The 14162-nt window shown below is 36.4% G+C and overlaps 1 protein-coding gene across 3 annotated transcripts in view; it reads right to left on the reverse strand.

Moving 5' to 3' along the window:
* Window positions 1–14162, reverse strand: part of AKT3 (AKT serine/threonine kinase 3) — a 145104-nt gene that overhangs the window by 118433 nt on the left and 12509 nt on the right. For all 3 annotated transcript variants that reach the window (XM_066178521.1, XM_066178520.1, XM_066178522.1), the window contains one exon: window positions 13795–13949. In XM_066178521.1, the coding sequence (XP_066034618.1) occupies window positions 13795–13840 (46 nt within the window). In that variant the 5' untranslated portion in view covers window positions 13841–13949. The remainder of the gene's footprint in view (window positions 1–13794; window positions 13950–14162) is intronic.

The following is a 14162-nucleotide window of genomic DNA, read 5'->3' on the forward strand; positions in this document are numbered from 1 at the left end:
TTCCATGACAGATGCTCTGGCTTCATTCTTAACATATGTTCCAGATGATAATTCCATCTTCTTTTCTGGATAACTTTAGAGCCAAGGGGTTTTTGAGCTGTCTAATGAATCTTGGCATCTGTTATAAATTCATTCCATTTAATACATAGTATTTTTCTAAGGCATTTGCTTTCAAAGCCATTTAGATGTCTGTACCTTTGTTGGATTTCCAGCTTTCACATCCATATGTTGTGATGGAAAGCAGTATCTGAGTTGAAGTTTCACACCCTGGTCTTTGAAACATGGATTTTTATGACCGTATCTTATTTAGTTGGTAAATGAAGCTGTTGCCTTGCCAATTTGTAATGCTAGCTTCTTACTGAAATCCCCAGATGACAGGCACCTTACTACCAAGATATATAAATTTATTCTATTTTTGTAACTTTTTGTATTTTTACTTTCCAGGGCAGACTTTGAGCGGGGGATTTTCAGAAATGAATTTTATTTGTCTATATTTTTTCCATATAATTACATAATAACATTGTAAACAAAACACTCAAAAATACCCGAACAAACCCAACCAAAAAAGACCCGGAAAAGTAATGGTTTTAACTTCATCTTCTAAACACTGAAAGACAAGGATGCACTGTAGTATTACAGAAGTTACTGCAATTACCATGGAATTCTTGTTTGTTTCAGAGACCTCTCATGCTTTCTTAAGTAATAAAAATCAACAGTCCCTGCAATATAAGCTCTCAGGTTTTTTTTTCTGAAACCCTATCTCCACATTAAACTTTTTCCATTTTATAATCCCTTAATGTTGTATCTAGCAATGCAGGTACCTCATTTCCACACCAAACTTGCTCACTTTCCCAACCTATCTAACCCATGTTTGAAATTTCTCCATTCTCTGTATTCTTCCCATTTTATCAATCACTCTCTACTCTCAACAGGCTCATCAGATGCTTAGAGCCATGCAAAAATAGTAGCATTTACCAGTGACTCTTTCAAACAAGACCAGAGAGCAACTGTGGCCAAGGGAAATGTGTAGCAAAGCGAATGACATATTTTTACACCAGAAATATCTAGTAAGAGTTACAGTATGAACCAAAAGAAATATATCTTGAAAACATTACCAATTCTTCCATTTTTACAATTTCAAACTAGGAACAAATTCTCTAACTACAATAGAAGCTGAAACCATCAATGCATATTTTTCTTTCAGAAAAAAGAGTGCTGCTCAGTGCAGCATGAGCATAAAAGGCTATTTCCTTAGAGATTATTCTTGAAAACAGATTCTGACAAAGTTCCGATCTTTATTGCTCTTGGTAGCTGCTGGATATCCCAGGTTCCACAGCAGCTCACACCATTCCATAGTTAAAAAGAAACATCAATGCAGTTAAGACTTACAAAAAGACACCTCTTTTCTCACAATGAGGACTTAAGGAAACTGCCAACTTCACACGCTTTATTGAGTTCTGTCTTTCTGATTCTAAGTCTCCACAAGGCTTTTTGTACACTAAAACCTTCTGCGTTTCAGATGGTGCATTTTGAAACACTGTTCTCTACCTACTGGGTGTGTTCTAAACAGCAATACTGAGCTCCTCAGACATTGGTTAAATAATGATGCACGGAATTTCTCAGTAGATAGTAATTCCTAATATTAATCTATTCCAAGATAAGATTAAAACAGTTTAATTTCTTGCTTTGTGTGTTAAAAAATAAAATATCACACTCTAAGTGAAGAAATAAAAGCAGATTTTCAAGGATCTCTAAAGATGACAAGTTATTTCAAGCATTTTTAAATATGTTAATTGTCAAAAAAACAAAAGATCATGGCAAGCCACCCTTTTTTAAAGCCATGCATATAATCAATACAAAACTTTCCTCTATGCTAAAGCTACAAATATATTGACATCAACAACTCACAAGCCACAGATGGCTTTTAGGGAATATAGTGGATTGCAAGAAAGGAAAGGCTATTAATATGCTAAAGCTATAATGCAGGATTGTATTTACTAAAAAAATACAAATGCTTACTGTGAGGTAATATACCAGTGACAATTATTTCACTGAATACAGCAAATTGTGGTTTTCTATCTATCAAAACTCATAGAGATACTTTCCTTTTGTAAGGAAAGGTCAGACACACTCTGGACGAGCACACAATGATGCTTCTGCACTCATGTTGCCTTCTAGTAAAAAGAGCCTTTTTGCCCCTGTTTATTTTATTCTGCTCTAGAGTAGCAACTTGTTACCTTTTTTACACGAAAATTCATTACAAGAAACTGACACAAATTTGGATTTTATAGTCTTATGCAAGAATAAGTTAAATTATTCAAGTATGTTCCTCAAAAAGACACAAAAAACCTATTAATGTTGGATTTTTTTACAATGTAACCTTATTTGAGTGGGTCAAGTTTTTATTGAAGGAGGGGGATAACTATAGTAATAATAAGAGTAATAATGTAGCAATATTATTATTGGGTTTATTATTATTATCATCAGTACCTATCTACAGTAGATTCTTTAAAACCTCACTACCAATGCACTCAACATCTGTGTGATTATCTACTAATGACTATACGGATATGGAGGAAGCTGGCACAGACAAATACATTAGTAAGTATTACACAGCTATTATATACCACAAATAACATGCTGTAACTCATTCCCCTGCTCTCCATTTGTAGACTAAATAACATGTGCAGCTAACTTCCTGGATCTTCTTCTCCACCCTTAAGAGGATGGAGGGGAACACAAAGTATTTGAAAGAATCCCTAAAACCAGCTGGTTTGGTTTCATTTGGGGGGTTTTGACTCTTCGTTTGTTTCATTTGCAAAGAAATTTTTCTCTTTCATCTAATATCAGCATAGCTGTCCACAGAGCTGCAAATAACAGCAATTCCCCGTCTCCTTTGGAACAAGGATAGTTGGAAAGGGAAATGTTCATCATCTCTACATAAGCCTCTTTCTGCCAAGAGGAGTTCCACACAAAATCCTACGCACATGGTGTAAATTAAAAGTGTAAGATCCTGAGATTGAAAACCATCCAAAGGGATCTTAAATACAATGTTTACAGCAAAAATTAATTTAAAATATTCATGTGCAAGTTGAAATCAAAGAACATGATCTTTCTCCAAATTTTGTTATATAACCAAGCAAACCCAGAAGTAGCGTTTTCATTGCAAAGGATGAAGTTCAGACAAAATCTACTTTACAAGAATTCTACCTAATGTAGCAGAAAATCTACAACAAAACTCAAGACTCTCACAAATTAACATTACTTGAAGTTTCACTGATTGTCCACCAACAAAGTATAAATATGCTGAACTCTGAAAACCACCAAGTATCATTTTAATCTGGAATAACAGCTAGAAGCAAACAACTCACTAGCCTCATAAGAGTACATGTCTATCATCAGCTTTCAGAGTTCTTAGGTTAAAATACTCTGTTTCAACACCTTTCAAGCTATAAACACAAGAGAATTACAAAGCTACTCTATTATTTAGATTAAGGAACCACTTAATGTTCCAGACATTAGCCAAGTCACTCTTCTGTGAAAAAATTCTGTTTGTTTAAAAACTATAAACACACAGGAATAGGAATTAGCTAAGCCTCCTGGTGGCAGCTTTTAATTCAATGACATTTAGGACTAGCACAGAATAAATCAATGGTCCTTTTCTAAACATGAATTTCAAAGAAAACCATCTTGAAATACAAACTAGTTGTGCCATAGTCTGTGGTAGTCCTAAATGTGATTGAATTCACTCTTGCAAAGGTACGGGATGCCACCAGCAGGGAGCTGTCCTGCCCATCCACGCGGCTGCTCTCCCATTCCCATCTTTGCCAGCTCTACTGTTTGTGCAGCTACACGGTGAGTCAGGTCAGGGAAATGATCCATCTGAAAGTTAGCTAGGAAAATAAAAATAGATTCATTTTCAGCCAGATAAATTTCCTGGCATGATTCACCATGTCACCATTATGAGCACAAGTGCCAACACAACCGAGCTAGGGGAGGACATGACACTTCCCCCATTTCAGCAACAGCTTCCACTTAAGTTTCAAGTAAACATGGAAGAGCATCAGGGGCAAGTTTGCAAGCTTCTAATTAAAATACAGTAGCTGCTGCTGTTTCTCAAGATAAGAATAAAGTTGTTCAGAAAAGTTTCCAATGTATTAGTCAGCATGCATAAACTGGCATGATATTATAAAAGCCAACACAGTTCAAAGCAGAGTGAATACCAGCCTCAAAGTAAAGCAAAAGATGCTACATAGAAGCACACTACTTTGAAGGAACTTTTATGCATGTAAAAGTTATACCACTAATCCACCTGCAGTTTCATAAGATCAGAAGTGCGCAAGCATAGGGAGAGATGCTGTTGAGTTCCTACAGATTACTCTCTCCCAAGGATCATTGTTTAAGTGTTTCCTCCTGTCTCTCTGGAAAACGACTAACAAAAGAATAAACATTAAGATTTTTCCATTTTCTTTAGCAAGTCATCTCTTTGTATGACCTAACAGATTTTTACCTCTTCCTCTGCAATGTGTCAGCATAAACAAAATCAAAAAAAATCCACTTCTTCTCATTCAGACTAAACTTCAACAATTAGATTCATTTTACTTCCTATACAAAAATTGTATTTCAATTATATAAAATCATATTTTTAAAAGCCTGAATATTGCAATGTAAGACGTTTATAAGTTTCACAAAGATAAACAAACTCACATTCAGGAAGTCTCTGAGGTGATGTAACAATACCATTTCCATTTTATCTGAGGGAAACTGTGACTTGGACAAATTCAGGTTTCCACAACACTGAGTGCCAAATTTTAGGTACTACTGGCCCAATTCTTCATACAACTTACCGTCTTACAGGTCTTCCTTCACTATTAACTAGGTTGTCCATAAATTTATCACAACCAAAATCACAGAGCATAGGTATCTGTAGCCCTCAAATATCTTGCTGGTGGTGTGGTTCTCAGTTCCTCGGCCTAATTAGCAGCTTTTTGTCAAGATTATGCTGGTTACAGGAACTTTCTTATTATTGTGGTAATGTTGATAAAAGACTCTCAGGAAGCTGTGCCCAGTAAATGTTTTTTACATTTCAGCTGTTCAAATGTGAATAACTGAGGATTACGCAATTTGGAATTTCAATGCAAAAATTGTAACAACTAATGAAAATGGGAACTTGCTAATTTTACACAGTTAACATGCTACCATCTTGTAATTCAACATTTTTAGGAAGTCTACCACCAAAGTCAAGACGGCCATCAATTTGTAAGTGATCTTCTGAATCTATCTAGGAAAAGATAATGTGTTTTCCTATCAGCATTCTGGCATCTACACATTCATTTCCTATCTTCCTATCAGTTTTTAAGAAAGCACTTTGTCAGAAAGCAAACTATAAACTAAGAATTTACAGTAAATAAGACCTCACTTGCAATGATCTGATTACAAAGACATTTACTTAGACTTATATAAAGTAAGCTAACAATGCCCTGAGTTGCAAGGGAAGGAAGTAACCAATAACTACGCAGACTAGCTGAGAGACAGAGCAAAAGCAGTACTAGTAAGAGATGGTACTAAAGAGCACTGAAAAAAATGAGACTGGAGGTACACCAACATTACAGATAAGGAGTATACATCTGAAGCAAATCTCCCAATTATCAACTACTACGAGCTTTGCCTTACACTGTGACCACCACTCACCCACTGCCAAGGGCCTCTCAAATCCATAGGAACAGACATGACAATGCATCCAAAGGAAAGCTCTGGAAACATTCATATGCAGCTTGAACCAAAATCTAAGCATGTCTCAACAGATTTGCCTCTATTATGCTGATGGAGTCCTACCCCGGGAAGCAGGAATCCCTCCCAGAGGAAGTTAAGGTCTCTGCTGTTGGAACTAAGCAACAATGTTTTGCCTGCAATTTAGATTAAACTGCTCTCAATAACTTGGAAATTGAATAAATACCACTCACTACCAGCATCTTTCCATGTTCTGATGGAAAAAAGCCTCTCATTTTGTCTACAATTCATCGAGATGCTCATGAAGGGTCAACAGTTCCTCTTAGAAAACAAAAGACAACCAGGACAGCACTGAGTGGTTATAAAAACTTCTTCCCTGGTTTTTCTCCCTGATGTTTTTTTATTGAAAAAAAGCTTATTTTCAGTATCTCAATCTGCAGTCTCATTTGTCTCATGCCCTAAAACTCTTGAGCTCTTAGTCCAGTCTGAAAACTCTTTCAGAACCTAGTTTCAAGTTGCAGCTGTTGACCTCAATAATGTTTTTGACAATTACAGCAGGGGTAGTATTAAAGAAGTGGTTCCCACAGAGGCATAAGCTGATTGACCTAGCTGAGGTGAGAAGAACAGATATACTGACTGCTTCTGAAATAAAATAAATCACAGACTTGGGAGATTTGTTGGACTGGCATGTAGGTATATTAAGAGAAGATGATTTTTTACAAGGTATCAAAGTTCTGGTATTGCAAGCATATTATCCTTACAAAAACAATGTGAAAGTAACACAAACACAAAGGAACTTCAAGTGTAACCAATGTATTACAGCATGCCAAAGGTATTATACAGCGTGACTATTTAAGCTTCAAGTAGAAAGCAGGTTTTAATAAACAGAAAACATTATTTGCCAAATGGTTCTTCAAACTCTTCCACAACAGCACCCCTTGGACATTTGCTGGTCATGCAGTACTGCCAGGCCAAAAGGGTTGTGAGCAGGAAAAGGACAACAAATTGTTAACATCTTGCTTCCCTTACCCCTGCAACAGAAAATGTTCGACCTTGCTTCTTTAGAGGTATTGCTCTCATGGGTAACTAAGTAGTGTGAATAAGAGAAACCAGCATGAATGGAGAAAACCTTCAGAAAGTGGGCAACCAGGCAGCATTCATTATACAGGCAATGGAACAGACATACAAGAACGTGTAAGGCCACTGGGCCCAGAACACTCCAGAACACCCACTGGCCAGGTAACCTCCTGAGTAACGAGCAACCTGTTGCTGTCAGGAATAGCAAAAGCACTTTACTACCATAAAACTCAGGATATGCAAAAGCTTTAAGCCCAAAGCGATAAGCACCAGAAACATGCCTTACAAGCAACGGCAGGGAAAACAAACAAAGATTCGATTTAGGTATTGAATTTGGTTAACTTCTTTTCAGAAATCTAAACATCAATAGTTCCAAGGTCAAACGTATTGATATACCCATGAATGTTCCATGTTAATAATACACTATTATTACAGACATAGGAGAACACCTTCCTCCATTTGAAGATACTACTGTATCTTCTATCTGACATATTACTGGTAGGAACTAACACATTCAATCAAAAATTACACTCATCTGTTCACTACCTAAAAAGTATATGGAAAAAAGTTACTTAGCAAAGAGAATACCTCATCCTAGTTACATCAAGTTTAAGATTTTCATATGGTTGTGATCTTTCTTCTTCAAGAAAAAGGATGGATAAAGCGGTTATACTTATTCCAAAAGGAAGATCTTGGTAGTCAACTACAAAGTGAGTGGGACAGAGAAAGGGCTCAGAGGCCTTCCTCTTCCAGTGGGGTAGTTGCAGAAAAACAGCATCTAAATACATAGATCTCTGCTCATAGTGTATGTGGGGAAAAAAAAAAAAAAAAAAAAAAAAAAAAAAAAAAAAAAAAAAAAAAAAAAAAACACAAACAAAGAAGTAAAGCAACAAAAACCCAACAATAACAACAAAAACATAAAAAAACAAACAAACAAGCCCCCAAACAGTGCTGACTGCAAGCAACTTTACAGATTTACCTAAAATCCATTTCTACACAGAGAGCAAGATACAGCAATCTCTTATCTGGGAATTTTAAAAAAAATTAGCTATCATATAAAGATATAAGAATGGTCACACTGCAATTTTTCCTCCCTTCGGTCCACATGGAACTGCCTCTTTTACATTCATATATTTTGTCGGAACTTCACATTTTGCATTAATTAGATAGAATTAGAGTAGAACAACTACAATATGAAAGGCTTATTTAATTTCAAGTTGTTTATCAATGAAGACTTTACCTTAAACTATTTGCTAAGACAATTAGGAAAAATTCTTTAAATTTCTTCTACTTCGTGTAGCAGATGTTCAACATAGTCTGTTTAAATTTGTCTTTGTTAGAGGTGTGTTAAATTGCTCAAATAATTCAGACAATCTGCAAACAAGATTTCTGACAGGTTGTGAATAACACTCAATTAATACCATAACTTCTGAGATTAATTTTCCAATCAAGGCATTTATGTCCCCATTAAAAAAACATACAAAAAACCCCCCCAAACACAACAAATGACCCAAAAAAAAAAAAAAAACCCAAAAAAACCCAACCTCAAACATACCACATGAACTCAATCTCCAGTGTGCATATCCAAAATTAACATCTGTTTGGTCTTGGTTCAACTGTAAAACCCAGTGTCCACCACATTAAATAATAGAGCTCTTTTTCTGGATTTGAGCCAGAGGGAGGAGGGAGAAGACACGTTACCCTAAGACTATAAATAATTTGTACTTTAAACAACAATTCTATTACTATTTGGAACAATAAATTTATTCCACTACACTATTTATTCTTCTTGATAGAAGATAGTAAATATTTTCCACACAGTTATTTCTCAAAATCCCATGATACCTGCATCATGTCCTGAATCTCAAAAATTAAAACAGAGTGGAGTTGAGTCAATCTCATCACAGTAAATCAAACACATTCTATGAATTGTATGAGTTTAGAAATACTAACACTACTTCAATTTTAGATACTAAGAAGATATAAAAGGTATTTAAAAAAATAAGAGAAAAAAGAAAAAAAAGGAAAACATTGAATGAAAAATCATATTACATTATTTCAGTGATAATACTGATACTACTTACAGGACAATCTCATTACAGGAAAGCTTCATGACATCTGGTTTTTTACCACCATCTCATTACATCAAACTTCTTAAGTTATTACAGTTAAGCCATGACATTACAGACTTTGGTTCCCTCTCTACAAAATGAGAATGTTGGTACAAGTGAGTCACGTGAAGACGGCCATGGCCAACTGCATTACCTAACGCACCACACCAGAACCCCAAAGCCCAAACACAGGTAAGGCAATCCAAGTGGGGGAACACAAGCACTGACTTAAACTGACAACATATTGCCTTGTCTTTAAACAATGATTCAGCCATCATATTGTGCCTTACACACTAGGTATATCCTCACCAAACCCAAAACCTTACTCTTTCAATTAAAGACAAAGTTAGCTGACACATTAAATTTAAAACTGGGTCCTTTAAAAAGTTGGCATCTGTGTCAATTCTTCCTTTGTCCCTAATGATCTTTCAATAACATGGTAACAGAAACTCTTAAATCTTTTCATATGTTTAAATTAATTGAAATTCTGTGCACAGGTTATATATAAAGAAATTAGGTTGCAATTAAGCATAGTTATGAAAGATTCTTAAATCTAATTGTTGTGACTATTATAGACCAAAGACAAGGTCAAGTCTACAACTCAGAAAACTCTGACTTAAAGAAAAAATACCACATGGATTATATGCACAAAACATATCATTTTGCAATGATACAGCCCTAATCACACTAGGCATGCTCATCATGTAAAAAAACCCCTGTTTCCAAACTGATAAATTAAAAACATATCCCTCTCTGCAAATCATTAAATTTTATTTAGTAAATACTGCAAAAGCATGTTAAGTAAAATTAAGGATTCTAACTTTTACATAAATTTAAAGATACTCACTCTGCAAAACACTGTCCTCTGCAAATCCAAAATGTAAAAGTCATTTCAGCAATTATTGCAGAGTGCTTACATTAACTGCAGTAATGTCAAATATTTAATTTCTGCATATCAGCAGCAAGGTTCAGGTCACTGTATTTAACGTTTTTAGTCAAAACTGCTTCCCTTTCATCTCATTTCATTTCCTTGTATGTATTACAAGGAAAAATGTTGGCATCATCTAAAAAGTAAATTCATAAAGGAAGACAATGCATCTCTCTCCTAATCTGACTACAGGTATAACTGGAGAACAGAAAGAAAAATTATCCTCACTGAGCCAGTGAATTGCAAAAATATCTTTGCAAGCTGCACACGAAGACAGGCCGTGAGCTGCTTGGTTCTTCTCACTGGATCTAAGACAGCAAGTTACAATCATAAAGCCATCCTTACAAAATACATTCCCACTCTTCTCTTGCCTGAGCAGAGACTCCACTCTAAGAAGACTGCTCTGTTGGCTCTCCACTTTTTCAAGTCCTGATGTCTCACAGGGATCTGAATTAGTACTTTAGTTCAGATGAGGAAAGTGCTCTTGCAGCAAATCTCCCCATCAGCCCAGTCAATGCACTTTCACCTGCTACTTGAAGCAGTCCCACAGTGCACAAACCTGGCTCCTTTCAGATGAAACTTAAAGCCACACGATGTACTCCAGAAACACTCCCACTGCCAAAGGGGCACAGAAGCAGATAGAAGCCAGTCCAAATTAACACCCACTTCACTCTACAAATGTACTAAGAGTAGATAGGTATTGAGTCCCCATCACCAATTATTCCATTCTCCGAATCTGCTCTTGCTGGGCTGCATTACTTGCTCAGGCTCACCCAGTCACTGTGCCTCAGGGTCTCCTTTCACCTGAGACCCCAGGTTCCCCAAGCCTCTCAGGCACTGCTTCTCCCTGAGTTTTGTGTCTTCTACTGTCCAAAGTTCTCACCTCCAGCCTGTCATCTCTGCTTATTTGACATTTCATATACAACTCCTTATTCTTCCACAGTATCACCTAGTCTCACCACAAAACTGCTTCTCCTAAAGACTGCTCCAAGCCCAAGTATCAAAAAAACTGAATTCTGCCGTTTCTTAACTTCAAGTAAAGCATTAATATTTTAATGGGTGCTTCATTTAAGCACACACAGAAAATCAGGGCTTTGAAGCCAACTGCGTAGCATCACATCTGATTCTTCAGTGCCCAACAGCTGGCTTAAAACCTTACAAGCCTTCAGCCCTCTCTTACTGACATGGATACAGCACTAAGAATAATAATAAAGCAAACATCTTTTCATTGCATTTCACAGCCATTCACGGTGCCCTAACATACCCTGTTCTTCCCCAGCCTCTCTCTAGCAGAGTCTCAATTCAGAGACAGATCCCCAGCTCTATTTTTAGTCCTCCCCTCTCATTTCTACATTGAGTTCACCTAACTCGCCTTTGTAATGGCCCATCCTCAAAACCACTTTTCATCCCAATACCTTCAAGTCATCCTCATAGTCCTGACTGGGCTGTGAATCACAAAAAGAAGTTGGATTTTTTTCCCTTTCCTTGTATCACAAACCATACTGACTGCTAAGGCAGACAATTTTAAGAGGTCCTGGGCTATAGACACATGACCATGTAATTCAGTATAATAGAAACAGATCAGTCAACTGAAGCAGCCCAGGCCCCTATGTTCCCGGTAGGAAGGGTTTACAAGTTTTATTTCTAGATAAATTCACTCTGGAGCCTCAGAAATTCATGCTGCACCATACACTTGGCTCAGGGCTGTCCAAGGGACTGGTCATTTGGGCTGGAATTCATTCAGCGTCTGCCTGGAGATGAGATCCCACACTCACCCTTCTCCAGGTGGAACATGGTTTGTACCTACCAAAACCAGCCTGTGAACTGAGCCAATGAGTATCAAGTGCTGATGATCAAAGAATTCACTTTAAAACTGGAACAGAATGATCGCTTGTGGAAGCAAGACAGCTTTACCCAATCCCACGATGCTTCTTAGCACAGACAGAGAACATTTAGCTGCCAAAATAAGTGTTTACTGAGCGTATTCTCAGAATATAGATTGAAGTTTGATACTTTTTCCTGGCAACATTTAACAAATGCACTTAACAACTTTGATTTTCTTACTCCAGAGGAAGGTCAGAGTAAAAGTTGTAATTACATGAAATGTATAACCATTGAAAAAAACGCTTACGAATTCTTAGTATTGTGAAACACAACCATGCTTTTCCTTTTGTTTCCAGAAAAAAAAGGAACGCTTTAACCCACCACCAACCAGAGTAAGTCAGACAAAGAATATTAAAGACAGTATTAGATGCAATTTTAAAAAATTCCACTAAAACCTACAGAGTTACAAATAGCCAGAAAAAAAGAAAAAAACAACCATAAATTCAAAGTTATTTATGATATGGAAAAACGCATGCCATTAAATGTCTTTAATTGGAAAAGAAAACAATTACTAACAAAACTGACCTCAAAATGTCAAGTTGGTGGGCTTTTCTTCAACTAATTGATAGTAAAACAGGGTGAGAAGAAAAACCTTTATTTAACATTTCAGAATTTCAAATATTAAGTAAGACAATGAATTTCAGCATATATTGTCCATTTCTGGATCCCAGTAATTAATACATGCATATCCAGTGCACAAGAAGTTGACAGCAGTTGTAATAAGAATGAACAATATTACCTGAAGGAACTGAAGTCATGTAAAAGAAAATGATTTGGAGCATCCTAACCATTCAAATACACTTGAAAGAAATTTATATGAAATAATCAAAAAAGGAAATCAGATTTCCAAACTGAGTAAACAACAAGGTGGGAAGGAAAAATAATTTAAAATTTTATATAGTTCCCGTCATGTAAAATATTATTTGTTATAAACACAGGTATATACTCCAAAATAGGAAGCAGGCCTTAAGCTTAACATGGGTTTAGCTTATTCTCATTTACAATACCCATAATGCATCTTGAAATACAATTTATGCAGGAATAATAAAAGAGTAATAAAATTTTCTCTCATTATCTTGCTTTCCTTGACATTTAATGTCAATCTGCAATAACAAAGCTAATAATGATCTTTGTCTTCACACGCTGCTATTGAGGCAAAGCATTTCTTTGTAAATTAAAGGGTAACTTTGTTCCCACTATTTCAGTCTAATCTTTCTGGGCTAGGATCACAAAAACTCATGGCATAAATCACCCTAAAACCTAGATCACCTCCTCTCTGTGGAAGAGGTTATATTCTTTTGAAAATAATCATGTGTGCAACCAGAACCTAAAGCAGAGCAGCATGAAGCATGGAAGATTTCATCCCAAGTTCATCACATGATATGAATGCCAGATATTTCTAGAGGTTTCACATTCAAAGCTGAACACACAGCAACATCCCTAAATCTGCAATTGTGAAACATTTTAAAGAGACATCTCAAGAATTCACAGGGATTCAAATAAAACAGAAAATCATACTTTATACTGGCTTATAGTTAGGAACACAGTCTTTAATCATATGGCTTTCAGGTCTGCTAAGTAATTAGGTGTATGCTGAGCTTTATGCAACTATTATGTTGATTTTACTGGGACTACTTGCATCTGTAACACGAGCTAAGCCACACTTGATGATTTTGGCATCTAGGAAATTTCACACAAAGTATCACACCTACAGCAGCTTCCAGGCAACCTTTGACTGCACACCTCTATTACTGTCTCTTCCAGCTGCCACAACAGCCAGCTCAGTCTGATGCACAGGTAACAGCAGCTGCAGCAACAAGCTTCAAGGTGAAGTGGGAATTACTGAGTCCAACTTTCTCTGCATTGTCAGTTACCCCCACAGACAGGAGCAGTGCTCAGGGTTACGTATCAATACCAACAAGGCCTTAATCTGAGCATATGGTCAGATTAGCTTGCTCCAGACCACATGATAAATCAAGAGCATTCACCTGTGTAATCATGTAATACCATTGCACGCAGGGTAGGAGACATCAGAAGCACTTTCCATTAAAAGGTAGAACTTACCCCTCTTCTGTACCCAGCCTTCCTTCACAATGGTAACATCGCTCATGATGACTCCACTCTGAACCCCAAACTCAAAAGAGTATTTCTTTGAGTTATCAGCTTGTCTGTTTGGCTTCTCTTCTGCAGCTCTTCACAATTTCTACTGATGAGTCAGACTGGAAGGAAATATTAGAGAAAGAATTTGAGTCTTTTCTGTTTTTCTCCCTTGACAGCCAACAAAAAAGTCTTTGTTGATGTATTTCACTGACTGAGCTCATATTAAAAATCTGCCTTTATTTTTAATTAACTGTATAACACAATCATGTTTCTAGTCTTACAGCACATTTTCCATGAACACTACAATACTAAAAAGCAGCAGAATGTGTTAA

Source organism: Chamaea fasciata, unplaced genomic scaffold (assembly GCF_029207755.1).
Source record: "Chamaea fasciata isolate MVZ Bird 193981 ecotype frontalis unplaced genomic scaffold, bChaFas1.0.hap1 SCAF_3, whole genome shotgun sequence".
Taxonomy (NCBI): Eukaryota; Metazoa; Chordata; class Aves; order Passeriformes; family Sylviidae; genus Chamaea; species Chamaea fasciata.